The sequence below is a fragment of the Myotis yumanensis genome, unplaced genomic scaffold (genome assembly GCF_028538775.1).
Source record: "Myotis yumanensis isolate MYYU_CA2020_CCGP unplaced genomic scaffold, mMyoYum1.0.hap1 SCAF_2, whole genome shotgun sequence".
In the NCBI taxonomy this organism is placed as follows: Eukaryota; Metazoa; Chordata; class Mammalia; order Chiroptera; family Vespertilionidae; genus Myotis; species Myotis yumanensis.
The window spans coordinates 66851499-66871079 of NW_027223753.1; the positions used below are offsets into that span (position 1 = coordinate 66851499).

Sequence of the window (19581 nt, forward strand, 5' to 3'; positions counted from 1 at the left end):
GTTTAAGGATCACTTTATGAATATTAAACATTGGGAGTCAGCTGGCTATAAAATAAAGACCAAAGATTATATGATCTGAGATCTCATCCCAGCTGAAGCATTACATAGTTGCATGGTTATATGCCACTTTAAACCCCTCCAGGCCTTGTTTTTCTTATTTGAGACCTGTGTCAGAGGTGGAATCTAAAGGTTTGGTATATGACATACAGACTTACATTGCAGAGCAAAAGTAAAAAGAAAGGGAGGCATCTATAGTAAAAGTCAGTTTTTATTTATGGATTACTAGATTCATGCCATTAACAGGACAGAAAACAAGCAGAAAGATTTAGAAGTAGTGTTCCAGGAAAGAAGAGTTCAATTTTAAATACAATTAGAAGAAAAGCCAATAGGACATTCAAGTAGTATCCACAAGGTCATAAATTACCAGATGAAGACCCAAAAACCCATCTTGGCTTGAAATACCTACCACTTTGGAAATACCAGAAAGTATGATGTGGTTAATTTGAATCTATTTAACTCCACTTGATTTATATGCCATTGATGTTTATATTCTAGTTCTTTTACTTATCTTCAATTTCACAAATTGGATCTAATTATGTTGTCTTATATAGTCATTGTTGGTTTACAATCGCCTACATGTTTATCATTTTCTTTGTCCATTTCTTCATACTTCACAGACCTTCCTTCTAGAATCATTTGTTTCTTTTTCTTTCTAAAGGTATAGACTGTGGAAAGATATTTTTCCTCGTATACAATTCTAGGTTATTTTCTCTCAGCACTTGGAAACTTATTTCACAGTCTTCCACTGTTATTGAGGAGGAGGCAGCTGTAGTCTGATGGTTGAAGCCATGTAGATAATGTCTTTTCTCCCTAGCTTCTTTTAAGATATTCTGCCTTCAGTGTTCTGCTCTTTGAGAATAATTGTTTATATTTCCTTTCATTAGATCTGCTTTGGATTTGCTATGTTTCCTGAGTCTGAGAGTCTGAGATTTGTGTATTTCATTCATTATGGAAAATTCTTAGCTTTTTTTTTTTTTTTTTTTTTTTTTTTTTTTTTTAGTATTGCACCTTCTGTATTCCCTCTATTCTTTCATTTTGGAACTCCAATTGGATGCATGATAATTTCTTCAAGTCTCTGTCTCCATTTCTCTAATACTCCTTTTACCTGTGTCCAATTTGCTCTTTTTTTATTTTTTTAAATATTTTATTGATTTTTTACAAAGAAGAAGAGAGAAGGATAGAGAGCCAGAAACATTGATGAGAGAGATCGATCAAGCTGCCTCCTGCACGCCCCTCACTGGGGATGTGCCCGCAACCAAGGTACATGCCCTTGACCGGAATTGAACCTGGGACCCTTCAGTCTGCAGGCCGACGCTCTATCCACTGAGCCAAACTGGTTCGGCTCCAGTTTGCTCTTGATCACATATATTGTATTTCTAATTTATAGGGTGTCCCAAAAAATGTATGTACACTTTAACACAGTGGTTCTCAACCTTCCTAATGCTGTGACCCTTTAATACAGTTCCTCATGTTGTGGTGACCCTCAATTTCATTGTTACAAATTGAACATAATTAAAGCATAGTGATTAATCACAAAATCAGTATGTAATTATATATGTGTTTTCTGGTGGTCTTAGGTGACCCCTGTGAAAGGGTCGTTCGACCCCCAAAGGGGTTGCGACCCACAGGTTGAGAACCGCTGCTTTAACAGCAAATAGCTCAATTGATGTTTCTTTCTCTTCAAATTTAAACCATTGAAATATATAATTATTCAAAGTATATATACATTTTTGGGGACACCCTGTATATATATTAATACTGGAAGTTCTATTTTTATAATCTTGGTTATTTTTGATAGTGTCTTGTCCCAAACATTCTTTGATACTCCTTGTATTTAGTTTTCATATTAAATACACTTTCTTTCACATTCTGTATATGGTAATGACAATAAGTAAAATCCTTGTCATACTACTATAGGTTTTTCTTACTCATGGTGATTTTTTTTTTTTCTATCTGAGCTTTGTGATTTCTACTGTGTATATTTTCACTGGAACTTTCTCTGGGGGAATTCTTTTAGGTTTAGATTTAAAGTGTCTTCTTTCAAAGAGTATGTGCATTTCTGTAAGATGCCTGGAAGCTTTATCAACCTGAATCCAGTTAAAAGCAAACTTAAACTTAAGATAATATGATTTCCTGCCTCTAAACTATGAGAACAGTAGGAATTTTAAAAGAATACTATTACTTCTCCCCCCAGGCATCCCAAGCCAAAGACAAGTCCAGAAGTAATTTAGCCATTATAGATGGCACTGTTTGAGGTTCCTGTCTTCAATCAGGTTTTTCCTGATCTGATTGCCGACTTTGTAGAGTTCTCAGGCCTTTTCTTGGGCTCTTATTAAAACCCAAATTTTATTCCACCAGGATGAGGAACTAACGAGTCTCTTTTTATCAGAAAAGCAAAAGCATTCTCAGAAGCATAAAGCTACAGATGTCTAGTTATATCTATCGTGGGATTGGGTCACATGCACCATGCACTGCCTTGCCCCTAGCCCCCAACTGCAGGTGAGACTGAAATCTTGTTTCTTTTTTTTTTTCCCCCTGCTTAACCTCTGCTTACTTTAAGCAAAAGAGAAAGACGTTGAGCATGAAGTTTTAAGTTAGCTTATAGTGTCAGGCACTTAAAGTTTGCAAATACTATTATTTACATTCTTCTACAAGTTTGTAATATATTTAAGGAGTCTTGTAGCACTTTGAATTTTATTGGTAATTGTAATCTTTAATTGTTTTTGAAGAACTTATAGTTTCTTATGATCTCTATTTTACATAGTTTTCAAATTTATTGACATATCTGTGTATATCTGTAGTAACATTTCCTCTTTCATTACTAATATAGGTATGTTATTTATTTTTCTTTCTTGATCACTTTTTTTGTCATATTTTATATGCAGTTCTTTTTACCAAAAAAAAAAGGTTTTTGGCTCTACTGATTCTTTTTGTTTGTTCTATTTTGTTAATCTCTGCCCATTTATTACTTTTTTTCTCTCATTCTTTGGAATTAGTTGGCTACTTTTTTAAAAGGCTACCAGATGTTGTTTAATCTCAACAAGATAGATGCTTAGCACTTTTTTTAAAAATTCTCACCGAGGATATTTTTTTCCATTGATTTTCTTTTTTAGAGAGAGTGGAGTGGAGGGAGAAGGTAGATAGGAAGCAAGAGAAATGTAGATGTGAGAGAGACACGTTGATTGGTTGCCTCCTGCACTAGCCCTGACTGGTTCCTGGGATCTGGCCTGTTATGCGGTATGTGCCCATGACTGGGAATTGAACCCGTGACCCTTTGCTCTACCAATGGAGCAAAACCAGTCAGAGGAGATGCTTAGCATTTTAGATTTATTATCTTTTCTAATACATTCATTCAAAGTTTATGACTATCCTCTAAGTATTGCTTTAGTTGCATCACAAAAGTTTTGATATGTAAAATTTTTAAATATTTTTATAGAAAACATAATTGATAAATAGCAATATGTAAGTTTAAGGTGTACAACATGTATACATTTATATATTGCAATATGATTATCACCATAGCATTAGCCAACACCTCTATCATGTCACATATTATCACTTCTTATTGGGCATGGGAACAATTAAGATCTAGTCTCTTAGCAACTTTGGAGTTTATAGTATTGTTGCCTATAATCACTATGCTTTGCATTAGTTCTTCAGGACTTATTTATCTACTAGTTTCTAGTTTGTATGCTTAAACAGCATTTCCCAATTACCCTACTCTCTAGCCTCTGGTAACCACCTTTCTACTCTGTTTTTACAAGATCTTGGCCTTTTTAGAGTCCACATATAAGTGATATCATATGGCATTTGTTTTTCTCTGTCTGACTTATCTCACTTAGTATAATGCCCTCAAGCTCTAACCATGTTGTTGTAAATGGCAGAAGTTTTCTCTCATTGCTTAATAATATTTCATATTTTATGTGTGTGTACACATGTACACACGTACATACCACATCTTCTTTATTTTCACCTATTGAGGAACACAAGTAGTTTTCATATCTTGGCTATTGTGAGTAATGCCAAATAAACATGAGAGTGCCTATATCTCTTTGACATCCTGTTTTTTATCCCTTAGATAGATACTCAAAAGTGGAACTGCTGGATTATATGGTAGTTCTACTTTTAATTTTTTTAGAAACCTCCATACTGTTTTTCGTAGTGGCTATACCAATTTACATTTTCATGAAAGGTATATAAGGGTTCCCTTATCTGTACAGTCTTGAAACAGTTTGCTATCTCTTGATGATAGCCAGTTAGATCATTTGTATTTTTTAAAATATATTTTTATTGATTTCAGAGACGAAGGGAGAGGGAGAGATACAAACATCAATGATGAGAGAGAATCATTGATTGGCTGCCTCCTGCACAACCCCCACTGGGGATCGAGCTCGAAACCCGGGTATGTGCCCTGACCAGGAATTGAACCGTTAACTGTCAAACACTGAGCCACACCAGCCAGGCCTGTATGTTGCTTTTTAATTTTGTTGCTTGTTTTTTGCTGTGAAGAAGCCTTAAAGTTTGATATAGATTGAGGTTATTTTGCTTTTGGTGTCATCCAAAAAAATCATTGCTAAGACCAATGTTGAGGGCTTCTTCCCTAAGTTTGCTTCAGGAATGATGGTATCAGGTCTTATTTTTATGTCTTTGATTGATCCTGAGTTCTATTACCAGAGCTAAATGGGGCAAGACTCCTACCATGTCCCTTGGCCTATGGTGCTAAATACTTCAAATCACATAAATGCAGTTTTGTCCATGGATGGATATTTAATTCATTGTTTAAAAAGTGGGGCAAAAAAGGGGAACATATTATGCTGTCATGATGATATCACCTAAAATTTTAGTTTGAAATATTTTCTTATTTTCATATATCTTTGTTATCCTACAAGGTACTTAAAAGTGTGTTTCTGGGTCATCTAACATAGGAGGGTTTTCCTAGTTTTATTTTTTAATTGCTTGATTAATTATATTGTGGTCCCTTGAAACTTCCTGAGATTTATTTTATGGTCATATATAATTTTTTAAATGTTCTGTGTGTGCTTAAAAATAATATATATTCTTCACTGGTTGGCTATTATTCTTTATATATTTATAGGTTAAGCATTTAATTTTTATCTGCTTGTTCTATTATGAAAAACATTGAATTAATGTTTAGTGGGATCGGAGTTGCTATATCCTCTTTAATGCTGCCAATTTTTGCTTTACTTTGTCTCCATGTTATTAGCCACAAAATAAATTTAAAATGGATATATCTTTCTGGTGAATTGAATCTTTTATCTTTATGAAATGACTTTTTAATCTGTAGTAATTTTTGTGCCTCAAAGTATCTTTTGTCTGTTATTAAAATAGTGTGGGGGTTGGGCTTATTGATTAGATGAAATACCTTTTTAAATTCTTTTACTTGCAACTTTTCTGTATCACTATGTTTTAGATATGTCTCTTATAAAAAGCATATAATTAGATTTGCTTTTTTATTTGTTTTTACAAAGTGTATGGTTATCTTTTATCTGGATCGTTTAGTCTACTATGTTTAAATAATTATCGATATATTTGGGTTCATATTTAATATCTTATTTTGTGCTTCGGTGGTCTTCCCCCCTTTTTTGCCATTTTCATAGTATTTTTGAAAAACAGTTTATTATTTTAGAAATTTTGGTTAATTTACACAATATAACATGCATACTCATCAAAGACCATAATGTTAACACTATTTTTACCTGTGTCCATACATTTCTGAGGTCTTAGAATGTCTCCATCTACCTACACATCCTGACTTATATGTTGTTGTTACCTTAATTTTAATTCTATGTTTTTTAAATATATTTTTATTGATTTTAGAGAAAGGAAGGGAGAGGAATAAAGAGAAACATTGACCAGCTACTTCCTGCACTCCTCCCCCCACACCCCTCACTGGGGATTGAGCCTGCAATCTGGGCATATGCCCTAACTGGGAATCAAACCATGACCTCCAGGTTCACGGGCCGACACTCAACCACTGAGTCACACCGGCCGGGCTTAATTCTATGTTTTTAAAAAATCTTTACATGACATTTAAAAAATGTATACAGTAGTCTTTTTTATAAACCATTTTCTTTTTTCCTAGTTCATTTCTCTTTTGATATACCAGTTTGTATCACTTTTTTTCTTCCTAAAATAGATCCCTTAGTATTTCTTTTTAAGAGCTTATGTTTGTAACATTCTTTCCTTCTTTGTTTGATAGTATTATTTTGTCCTCATTCTTTAAAGGTATTTTAACTGAGTTTACAATATATAAGCTTGATAGTTATATCTTTTCACATAAACTATCATTATACCTTCTTTGATCGTTCATTTTAGATAGATAGATAGATAGATAGATAGATGATAGATAGATTTTTTTTTAATTTTATTGATTTTTTTACAGAGAGGAAGGGGGAGGGATAGAGAGTTAGAAACATCGATGGGAGAGAAACATTGACCATCTGCCTCCTGCACACCCCCCACTGGGGATGTGCCCACAACCAAGGTACATGCCCTTGATCAGAGTAGAACCTGGGACCCTTCAGTTCACAGGCCAACGCTCTATCCACTGAACCAAACCAGTCAGGGTTAGCTTTCATTGTTGTAAAGTCTGCTGTCACTCTAATAGCTCCTTTAAAGGCACTTTTTTTATGGTTGCTCTTAAGATTTTCTCTTTGATTATTTTGAAGTTTTACCATGATGTATCTAGGTGGGGACCCCCTGTCCCCAAACACACACACACACACACACACACACATTATACAGATGGGTGAGATCCCAATAAGCCCATCATTAAGTTGGAAATATCCTAAGTAAAAAATGCATTTAATACACATAACCTACCAAACATTATATCTTAGCCTCAAACATATTAGCCCACACTTGGGTAAAATCATCTAACACAGTGAATGCAGTTTAGAATATCAGTTGTTTACACTCATGATAACATGGATGACTGGGAGATGTGTCTTACCGATGCTGCCCAGAATCATGAGAGTATCATACCACATATCACTAGCTCAGGAAAAGATCAAAATTCAAAGTTCAGTTTCTGCTAAGTACATACTGCTTTCCTTTCTTCATAAAGCCAAAAAATTGTAAGTCAAACCATCATTAATTTGGAGGTTGTATATATATTACTGCTTGGAGTTGATGGGATATCTTGACTCTACACCAGTGATGGTGAACCTATGACACACGTGTCAGAGGTGACACGCGAACTCATTTTTTTGGTTGATTTTTCTTCGTTAAACGGCATTTAAATATATAAAATAAATATCAAAAATATAAATCTTTGTTTTACCATGGTTGCAAATATCAAAAAATTTCTATATGTGACACAGCACCAGAGTTAAATTAGGGTTTTTCAAAATGCTGACACGCTAAGCTTAAAAGGTTTGCCATCACTGCTCTACACTGAGTGTCCAGATTATTATGACCACCTGATGTTTGTAGGCAAATTAGCTGTAATTTCATACTGAAGTTGCTAGAGGGCCAGACCATTATAAATAGGGAAGCAGGTTGTTTACCATGACAGTAGAAGTAATTTTTTTCTGAAGATATGGGTAAACAACGCGATTTAACAGCCTTTGAACGTTGGATGATGGTTGGTGCTCAGAGCCATGGAGCGAGTATCAGCAAAACAGCAGAAGGCCTGTTCGAACACCTTTGCTGTCTGCAGTTACCAAGATAAAACGTCTCCAATTTGCACAGGAACACAAGGATTGGACAGTCGAGCATTGGAAAAAAGTCATGTGGTCCAATAAATCACGTTTCCAGTTGCATCATGCAGATGGCAGAGTGAGAATTTGGCAGAAACAGCATGAAAGCATGTACCCCACATGCATGAGTACAACCCTTCAAGCTGGTGGGGGCAGTGTTATGGTTTGGGGCATGTTTTCCTGGCATGATTTGGGCCCTTTAATTCGTGTGGAAGAACGTCTGAATAGCACAACATACCTAAGTATTGTTGCTGATCAGGTTCATCCTATCATGTTGATGGCGTATCCCAATGGAGATGGCTTCTTCCAACAAGACAATGTGCCATGCTAAGGTGCTCGTGCTGTGCAGGAGTGGTTTCAAGAACATGAGGGAGACTTTACCTTGCTTAGGTGGCGCCCGCAATCACCAGATCTCAATCCGATTGAGCATTTGTGGGACGAAGTTAAAAGAGCCACCAGGCAGCTGGTTCCACAACCATCAAATCTCACAGAACTGGACAGTGCTATTCATCAGGTATGGTGTCAGATTCCTCGCATCACCTTTCAACATCTCATGGAGTCAATGTTAAGAAGAATCGCTGCAGTATTGAAGGCAAAAGGTGGCCCAACAAAGTATTGATGGGGTGGTCATAATAATCTGGCCACTCAGTGTTTGTATTGGTTTCTTTTATATGCTTTGGAAAATTTGTAGTTATCTCATTACATACTTGTCTTTGAATCATCATTTTTCTTCTTTTCATCTGAACCACAGTAAGATACATTTGTTTTTCTTTTTGCCCTTTGTGTCTCTTAACCCCTCATTTTTTTGTCCCCTCTCCATTTTTTAGAGAAGGGGATAGGAGAGACATAGATGTGAGAGAGAAATATTCATCAGTTGCCTCCCTCACTCACCCCAGCCAGGAATTGGACCTGCAACCTGGGTATGTGTCTTGACTGGGACTTGAACCCATCACCTTTTAGTGTACCGGACAGCACTGCAACCAGCTGAGCCACATTGGCCAGGGCACTCTTCACCCCATTTTTAAATGGACTTTTTTTCAGAATTAATCTGCTCTTTTTCTGTCATTTATATAAAAATAGAGAAATATGCTAATTAACTGGGACGCCATAATGGTTCGACTGGACAGGAGGAGTTTGTGCACACAGCTTTGGGGGCGGGGTGGTAGGGGCCTCCGCGTGCCTGTGCTGGGGGTGGGCTGCTTCAAGGGCCGGAGAGGGAGGCAAGGCCAGACCGGCAGCGGACACGGCTGCTGCGGGGCCCGGGGAACAAAGCCGGGCCGGACTGGTGACTCGAGGGTGGTGTACGGTGCCACACGATTTTGAATCGCACGCTGGGCTCCTAGTCCTTCCTATCTAATAAAAGACAAAAAGGGTAATTGACCGTACCTTTGCTACGCTTCCCGTTGGCTAATCAGGGCGATATGCAAATTAACCACCAACAAAGATGGTGGTTAATTTGCATATGTAGGCTCCAAGCGGTTGAGTGAAGCCAAACGGCCCCCAAGCCAACTGAACAGTGAGGCCTCACGGCCCCGGGATCAGCAGAGCCGCGAGGCCTCACGGCCCCGGTGCCAAGCGGAGCCGCGAGGCCTCACGGGCCTGGGATCAGCAGAGCAGTGAGGCCTGATGGCTGCAGGGGGGCCCTCTGGCTGGAGCCCAGCCAGAGCGAAGGCCTGGGTCCTGGGTGCCAGAGGAAAACTGGTGCCAGCAGCCAAGGGAAGGGAAGGCCTATTGCACGAATCTCTTCGTGCAACAGGCCTCTAGTATGTATATAAAAGGTTAAGCAACCGACCGGTAGGCATAACGCACACTGACCACCAGGGGGCAGATGCACAACACAGGAGCTGCCAAATGACAGCAACTTTGCAGAGTGCCCTTTAGCACTCCAGGACCCCACAGGGGTGTTGGATTGCCGGTTTTGGCCTGATCCCTGTAGGCCAGGCCGAAGGACCCCACCTGCCAGAGGGACCCTGCTCATTCCACAGACGCTTTTTGAGCCCTGGCACCGCCCAGGTGCTGCTGGCCAGGGATGGACAGCAGTCCCACCCCACTGGCTATCTTCTAATTAATTTCCTTTCAATGTGCAGGAATCCATGCACCAGACCTCTAGTATAATATATTAAACTCATCCATTAAAATAGTTATGAATAAATCCCAGCTCTCCATATGGAAAACAAACCTGAAAATAAATTATTATAATACTATATTATACATAGCACCAAGGAGGGATGAAAATGTACTTTGAAGACATATTAGAAAGGACACCTGATCAGATTGGGGATGATTAGAGGTTTCCTGAAGAAAATAATGTCTCAGATGAGTTGAAAATAATATGGAGGAAGTCAAGTGCATTGCTTTTTCAGAGGTAAAGAGATATAAATTACTTTTTAACTGAGCGTAGAATTTGACAGGAAATTAGTAATGGACAGTTAATTTAGATCTCGTCAGTATAAGGCCTTTAATGCCTAGCTATGAAAGTGAAACTTTATTTGGACCCTCATTAGTCTTAATCATGAGGTATAGTTTTAATTGGCAAAGTATACACTTAAGAGTCAATTTAGCCCTAGCCAGTTTGGCTCAGTGGATAGAGTGTCGGCCTGCGGACCAGAGGGACCCGGGTTTGATTCCAGTCAGAAGCACATACCTTGGTTGCAGGCTCCTCCCTGGCTTAGGCCCTCGTGCAGGAGGCAACCAATTGATGGGTTTGTCTCACATCGATGTTTCTCTCTGTCTCCCCCTCTTTTCCACACTCCCTAAAAATCAATGGAAAAATATCCTCGGGTGAGGATTAACCACAATAAAAAAAAAAGAGAGAGTCAATTTAACATTTGCTCTTGTAATTTAAAGGCAGATCTTAGAATGGAAAAATAATTTCATCTTATAAATGAAGAGGACATTAATTGGGAGTTCTAGTTACTCCTGTTTGGAAATGTTTCACTATGAAAAAATGTAAGAAATATGCTGGCAACCATATGTTTTATATGTTGTAAATTTAACATACCTATAAGAAAGAAAACTGGAGAGAAGAAAAGTAGGAGGTTAAATGGGAAAATGGGTGAAATCTGAGGAAAACAAGCTAAGTTGTTATCTAATTTCTAGATGAGTAAAAAAGTGGGCTTTATAAAACAAGATATATGTCTGCCTCAGCAAACACTTTTGTGACCTTTGCAAATTACTTAACCTCTCTGAGCTTCTGGGTGTGTTTCTTTTATTTGCAAAATTAGGTTATGTTACAAACCTTTGTGAACTCCTTTGAAGATTAAATGAGCAGAAATACAGCTACTTAACTGAGCCCTGATATGTAATTTTATTTAGCCCTAAACATTGGTCTAAGCCTGTACCGACTTTATCTTTACAATAACCCCAATTTGATGTTAAGTGTATGATCAAGACCATACCAATAAGTAGCAGCCAGAGGATATGGCAACCAAGACATTTTGACCTTAAGAACCATTACCATTAATGGTATTTCTTGTGTTCTTGTAATTTTTAGGACATAATTTTCATAACAAGTGATAGATATTGTAATACCATTACAAATATTAGAATCAGTAGGTATTTAATGTCTTAGTACAACCTGCTTTAATGTGCAAGAATTTCTTATTTAGCATCTTTAATAGATTGCAATCTAGCTTCAATGTAAATGCTTCCAGAGTCAAGGAATCTTATTAATAGTAAAGCAAACCGTCTCATTGTTAGATAACTCAAAATTTAAGGAATTTCTCTTTATCCTCTGATAAAATTTTTGTTCTCGCTGGTTTTACCCATTGGGTCTAACTCTCTGCCCTATGGAGAAATAGTAAATGGACAGCTACTTTTATAGATAAATGTTCAAATGATTAGGCAACAGTTTCTCTTTCTCATGCTATGCTAAATACCAGTATCTATTCAACTCCTTTCGACTGAGGGCCTTCTACTCTGAATGCATTCCAGTTCTTTTTTAAAATGTGCTTATTGCCCTAGCTGGTTTGGCTCAGTGGATGGAGTGTTGGCCTGCAGACTGAAGGGTACAGGATTCGATTCTGGTCAAGGGCACATGCCCCGGTTACGGACTCGATCCCCAGTGTGGGGTGTGCAGGAGGCAGCCGATCAATGATTCTCTCTCATCATTGATGTTTATATCTTTCTCTCCCTCTCTCGTCCTCTCTGAAATCAATAAAAATATATGTATTTTTAAAATGTGCTTATTGCTTGGCCAGCGTGGCTCAGTTGTTGAGAATCGGTCTACTAGTATAAACCAGGAGGTCACAGTTCAATTCCTGGTCAGGGCACATGCCCGGGTTGCAGGCTGGATTCCCAGTAGGGGGAGTGCAGAAGGCTTCGGATCAGTGATTCTCATCAGTAATGGTTCCCCTCCCCTCCCGCCCGAAATCAATAAACATATATTTAGAAAAAAATGTGCTTATTATAAATTATATACCAAATTTTGTGTGGTTTTGATTTCTTGTAATGTTTATGTAAAAAAAAAAAATGGAAAGAAAACCTGTTCACAGATCTGTATTTACTTAACTGTTCAGTCATTGTTATGATGTGCAATTTATGGACTCAACAGAGATATGCTTACACTTCCTACAGTGACTACTAATTAATGTTTATTGAATATTTACTATGCACTATGCCCTTTTGTAAGCTCTTTACATATAACTTAATTAATCACAGTAATCCTGTGAGATTGATGCTTTTTCACTATTTAACAGATGAAGAAAATGAGGCACAGTGTTGTTAAGTAACTTACCCCATATTACATGGTTTATACTGAATCTCAGCATCAACTGAGATTTAAACCTAGGCATTCTTAACAACTATAGCAGTGTATATATACAGTATATGTATGTCTAGTTCAGGCTGCTTTAACAAAATACCACAAAATGGGTGGGTTAAAAAAACAAAATTGTTTCTCAAAGTTCTGGTGTCTGCTAGCATGATCAGAGTTCTGGTGAAGGTCCTCCTGGTTAGTACATAGAGTCTTCTCACTGTATCCTGACATGACAGAGAGAGACCACCCTCAGTTACCTAATTCCCAAAAGACTCACCTCCAAATGCCATCACATTACAGCTCCAACGTGTAACTTTTGGGGGAACACAAAAATTCTATCCATAGCAATATGTTACATAGTTCCTTTGTGAGCCTTTCTAATATCTTACCTACCTTATTTATCAGTTTTCTATAATAATTTGTCGTGTAGAAAATCAACTTTTGAAGTGACTCATTTGTAATTTGGTAAATTCAGTTACAATAGAAACCTTTCTTGATTAATTTCAGCTAATAACTGACTTTGCCTGTTTCCTGATGTGTAAAATGTGAATTAATACTTATTTTAAGTATTAATATGCATACTAGTACATATACATACATATAGTTGTATGTGTATAATTATACTGTCATATGTGTAAGTTTGTGCACCTATCCACAGGCTAGTAAAATTGTTTACAAGGTTTTTAAGTACCAAAAGCAGCGAGGCACAGCAATTATTAAGATTGACTTAGTAGATGTTTAACCCAGAGCAAGGTTTTTAACCTCTCTTTGCCCTGGTTTTCTCTTCTGTAATATGGGTGTAATGTTCCTTTCAGGGCTGTTTATGAGGATTAATGGGTTTATAACGCACTTAGGTCAGGATTTAACAACTTGTAAACTAATATATTAATGATGAAATAGTATTATATCACACCAATATCTAGCATAGCACCTGTATTTTTTTAAGTTAATGAACAAATTATGTTTAAATGTTTCTGAACTAGTACATTTTTAAGAGTATAAAATGAAATATGAAATTTGTTCATTAAAATCAGTAAGTCACATCATCTTTTATTGCAGAGGAGAGAAAGAAACCCTGAAGAACAAAGGTTAAGTAACTTGAAGATTATGCAGTTTTCTAGTGATTACCAAGTTACTTGTAACTAAACCAGGTCTGGTACCCTGGTCTTTAGTCTTCTAGCTTTTTTTCCCCTTTTCTTCTTCTTTTTTTTTTAATAAACAAGGGACCTAGAGGGGATAAAACACAAAATAACTTCCATGTGAAGAATTTTAGTGACATGGTAAAACTATTAGAAGTGTTTCAGCAATAATGGATTACCCAGAATAATTAGTGTTCTACTTAAAGTTTTTTTGTTCTTTCTTAATAGAACCACTATATTCTTTATGATAAGCCATGAACTTGAATTTTTGGTCTTCCTATATCCTGCTACCATCAATGTGATACCAGTGAATTATTATCCTTGAAAAATTTTCCATTCTATTGAACATCCTCATAGTAGAAAAAAATGTGAAGGCTTTTTATGTGTATGCTTTGGTTATTACTAATTAATGCAAGCATTATATTTGAAGTATTTTAATTCTACTTACAAAGAATTACTTCCTGGAATTTGTATATTTTAATCTTTATTCTCAAACTAATTAGCTAGTGAGTAGAGAATTTAGTTTAATTGTTGAATAGACGAGTTAAATTGTTTTAATTTAAAAATAATAGTGTTGGAAAAACTTTGTGCAGCAATCTAATTCAACTTCAGTTTTAACAAAATCACTTCTACAGTATCCTGGCAAATGGTCCTGCAACTCTACTTAAATATTTCTTGGTTTGAATTTTTATATTATCTGGAAGCATAAGAAAATTCCACTTAGGTAACTTCAGACTCATCTTAAACCCCATAATTCTTTATTCTTTGAAAATGTTAACTTCCCATTTTAAGCAGTAATTAGTCCTAGTAAGTAATTTTAACATACTTTTTAATTTACAGATTGCCCAAGGACTCCAGACACTCCCAGTAGTGACCCTCGTTGTTCTACTAGCAATAATAGATTGATGGCCTTAAAAAAACAATTGGATATAGAGCTTAAAGTAAAACAAGGTGCAGAGAACATGATACAGATGTATTCAAATGGATCCTCAAAGGTAGGTACAATAAATGTAAGTATATCCAGTTAATTCACATTATTCCTAGATTCTGTAAGTATGAATTCACCTACCCAATAAAATTTATCTGTAACCTGACGAGTACTTATGACACTTCCACAGTCATTTGTGGACATATACACAGGGGCAATAAATTTGAATTATTTGATGTACATGTTCACAGCTAAGGTTGAATAAGGTGATGCTCCACCTTCTCATGTAATCTCTTATATTATAAACCAGAGATTTTCAACTGGTGTGCCTCAAGAATTTTAAAAACATGCAATACCTGACTATTTAGTCAGAGGCACTGACCTCTTTTTCCTTAGATTGTCAAATTAAAAAAATGACAACAGGCACCACAACAACATCTCTCTGGTGTGACTGAATCAGAAGTATCCTTTTTTTTTTTTTTAATCAGATCATCAAGAAATATATTTTGGTGTGCTACAGAATTTTAGTAATTAGTTTGTGTGTGCCATGAGATGAAAAGGGTGAAAATTGCTGATATAAACAAGTGCACTGTAAAACAAGTTGGAAACAAATGTTTTTTAAAATAACTTATTTCTACCTAAACCAATCAAAAAATACTTTTAGCTATATGAGTAAAGGGTACATAGGAACTCTCCATATTTGCAACTTTTCTGGAACTCTAAAATTATTCTAAAACAAAAAGGTTATTTTATTTTATTTTTTTTTAAATATATTTCTTTATTGATTTCAGAGAGAAAGGGAGAAGGAGAGAGAGATAGAAACATCAATGATGAGAGAGAATCACTGATCGGCTGCCTCCTGCACAACCCCCACTGGGGATCAAGCCCACAACCCAGGCATGCGCCCTTGGCCGGAATCGAACCTGGGACCCTCCAGTCCACAGGCTGACGCTCTATCCACCGAGCCAAGCCCGCTAGGGCCAAAAAGGTTATTTTAAAACTAAAGGCCGGATGGGGGCTCAGCCCTCGAAGCCCCGGCTTCGTCTGGGAAGGTCATCCAGAAGGACATCTGGCTATCTGGTCTAATTAGCATATTATGCTTTTATTATTATAGATATTTAGGCTCTAATGAGTTTTCCATCACTACATACAGGTTTTTAGAAAAGGACAAATTAAAAGATAGGACATTCTGGCATGAGTGATTTTTTGGACTACACCTGTGGGTTCTTATAAGGCAAATATGTTATGGGCATATAATTCCTAATTGTAGAACAGTGTTGTAGGGAGCAATTGTCACTACTGCAAATGTGTCCTTTTTCTGAGGTATAGTGTGGAAGAGAAAATGTTGGGAACCACTGAAATACATTATCATGAAGGTTCTTTCCAATCTCAGGTTCTATAGTTGTGTAATTTCCAAAAAGTCTTAAAAAGGTCAATTTATTATAAAATCCACCTTTTTACTCTCAACTAATTTACTTCAAAGATTTTTGGCTCTGCAAATCAGTGTTTCTTACATATGTTAATAGATATTTCTTAAGTAATTTCAGAATGAAAGTTTAGGCATTTGTTTGTTTTGTTTATTTTGTTTTTAGTTTAGGAAGAATTTGAAATCGGGGATGGGGGAAATCTTTGTTTGGAGCCATTTACTTACCCACCCAAATGAAATTTGGGAGGATGGAAAAGAAAGAAATGTGTATATGTTTTAAATAAGATTTTAAAATCTTAGTTATGAAAATGAGATTATATGTAGTATTTCCAAAGAATTTTTAAATTATTTTTAGAGAAGTATATTTGTTTATATTTGATAGCATGTTATTTCACTCACTTTGAACATTTCTGGAGTCGCAGAGTTGGTTTTTCTGTGTTACTTTTAATATTGACCTCTTGTTTTTATCAGTGTTATTTTGGACTTTTTAAGGCAAATACTGTGTTTTTGGAGCTGTGAATGCAGCATATTATGTGGAGTGTTTTAAAGTAACTCAGCTACCACCCTCTAGAGTAAGGTTTTTTTCATGTAGGGTTGATGAATTAGATTGAGAGGTTAATGAACCCTTTGAGGTTATAGGAGAAGTGCTAGTAAGTGTGTATGTTGGCAGATGGATGAATGAGCAAGCCATAGATTTCACCGTATTCTCAGAGTGGCCCGTGGGCCTCCCTCCCTCCATCCCTGCCCCCAGTTGAGCAGGGGTATGGACATATTAAAATACATAGGTAACTTATGGTAACCACAGGCCCAGAATGAACAGGGCTATGAGCAGCCTGCTAAAGCAAATAGATAATTTTCCAATAGCTTTTGTCTTTAATTAAAGATTCATTTATTTGAGATTGGCTCAAGTGGAGGTCCAGAACATATTAACAGCTTCTACAATTTCTGAGGTATTGCATGTTTTAAAAATTCTGTGGCACACCGATTGAAAATGGCTGGTTTACAGTATAAGAGATTACATACGAAGGTGAAGTGTCACCTTGTTTATCTGTCAGAAGAAATCATTAAAGTGTTAGTATAAGATTTTAAGTATGATTTGGAGTTTAAGAAGGAATTACTGATCTGGGTAAACCTAGTATATACAGGGTAAGGAACTGTGCAAAACAATGGCTTGTTCTAAGAAATGGAAGTGATTTCATATGGCTATTAACAGGCTCTCAACTTATTTCTTATCCAACATATCTGAGGGTAGGTAGAATGTACTTCTAATAATAGTAACAATCATCAACTGTAATGGCCATTTTCAATGAAAGGCCATGCCTTTATGGGAGAACAAATCTGAATCTCCATAAAGGCACATTTTATTTCAGAAAAGTCCTCTAGGTGATTTCAGCGGGACTTTTTTATTTTGTTCTCCACTGGGAGAGCTTTCATTGAGTGAGGTATAATGAGAGGTGTAGCATAATTGAAAGACAAACCAGATTATAAAGTACTTGGTACAAAATTAAGCATCTGAAATTCTGTCTTACGAGATATGGGGAGCTGCTGAAAGACTTTTAGCTGAGAAAATACATAATCAGATTTAAAGTTTAGAAAGTTTACATCCATCTTCCTCAGACATGAATTTGAGACGTTCAGGTCTACTGGCAGCAAGTTTAAGTAGGCTTTTGTAGTAGTCCTGGTTAAACGTGCTTCATCCTTCTTGTAACAGCAATGAAAGCAAAGAAGGCAGGGTCAAAGCAATTTAGATAGAATAAATATGTGGTGTCTGAATATGAGGAAGAAGGCAGAGTCAATAATGATTCTTAGATTGGTATGTAGACTGACTGGTGAATGGTAGTAATTCACGACCAGGAGCAAATTTAGAGACATGGATAATTAATTCACTTTGGCAGTAAATAGACATCTTTAGAATTTTGGTTATTGAATTTTGTATGACCAAATTATTACCCCAATACATGTTATAGCCAGAATTGCTCTTTTAAGAGGTAAGTCAGATATTTTTATACTCCTGTTCAAAACCCTCCAAGGACTTTCTATCATGCTTAGAACAAAATTCCTTACTGTGACTCTGCAAGTTCATGCATGATTTACCCCTCACTGCCTTCTGATCTTTTAAAACACTGACTCTCTCTCCTTACACTCTAGCTATATTGGCTTCTTTGGATACCTTGAACATACCAAGCATGCTCTTATCTCAGGGACTTTGTATTTACTGTGTTTCTGCCTACATTATCTCTTTTCCCAAGAACTTTCATGGCTTTTTCTCTCTCGCTTCATTACAATCTCTCATGAGATGCTATCTCTTTAGCAAGCTCTATACAACTATCCTATGCAAAACAGCAACCTTTCTCTCCTTATCCCTGTCATTGCATTACCACTAGTTAAGGTTATAATTTACACAATCAATTTCTTTTTCATGTTAACAACAGAATGTAGATTTCATGACTCTAAGTAGCAACATTGGTTTTCAGAATAATCTCTGAGGGTTTACTAGGCGTGTTGAAGAGATGTTTTCTCTTTCATATAGGCAGATGACAAACCAAGCTATTTATTAAAATTTGGGATTCTTTCTAGCCTCTATCACATTTTTTTTAAATGCTCCCGTCTTTTATACTTATTTCTCATTTGAAAATACCTGACCATCCACCCAGGCCTCCCTCTCCCCAATCTTCCAATCTTCACATATTCCAATCTTATCTATATTAATAGCCCACAAAACCTTTCTGGATTCCTTTAGCTAAAATTGATCCTATCGTCCCTGGCTGGCTCAGTTGGTTGGAGTTATTGTCTGATACACCAAAAAAAATTGCAGGTTCAGTTCTCGGTCAGGGCACAAACCTAGGTTACAGATTCTCTCCCATCTGGGGCATGTGTGGGAGGCAACTGGTTGATTGATGTTTCTCTCTCATCGATGTTTCTCTTTCTCTCTCTCTCTCTGTTTCTCTTTCCTTCTGTCTCCCTCTCCCCTTCCCCCACCCCCACTTCCTCTCTCTCTCTCTCTCTCTCTCTCTCTCTCTCCCCCCCTTTCTCTCTCTCTCTCTCAAATCAGTAAGCATATCCTCTGGTGAGGACTAAAAAGGAAAAAAAATGATTCTATCTTCGAATTTTTCTTTGGCTACTTTTAACATTCTGATACATATAATAATTATATCTATTCAGTCAAACTAAGTTTTATAGGGTATATCATAATTGATTAATTAATTAATTAATTAATTGTTAAGCTGATTAATTATTTTCACTGGATGTGACCACATTTAACACTTACAAAGTAAGCCATAAATATGTGATGGCAAAATAAAGATAGTGTTGGTTTATTTATTTATTTCTGAAAGCTCTGTGTGTGATGTAGTTTATGACTTGCAAAACAAAAATAGTTTTTTATAAATTGAAAAAATATTGTACATTGGAAATATAACTATCAGGCATTGTAGAGTATTAACATTAGGTAACTACTTTATTAGGTTGAACCACATGAGATTGCTGTTCAAAATCAGTCAGATAACAGCATTTTCATATGGTTCAAACTAATGTATATAAAAATCTTCCCA

The 19581-nt window shown here is 36.4% G+C and overlaps 1 protein-coding gene across 3 annotated transcripts in view; it reads left to right on the plus strand.

The window, feature by feature from the left end:
• PKN2 (protein kinase N2) overlaps positions 1-19581 on the plus strand; it is a 158669-nt gene that overhangs the window by 57911 nt on the left and 81177 nt on the right. For 2 of the 3 annotated variants that reach the window (XM_070405524.1, XM_070405521.1), the window contains exon 3: positions 14517-14686. In XM_070405524.1, the coding sequence (XP_070261625.1) occupies positions 14517-14686 (170 nt within the window). The remainder of the gene's footprint in view (positions 1-14516; positions 14687-19581) is intronic. The other variant, XM_070405523.1, reaches the window with a different exon arrangement.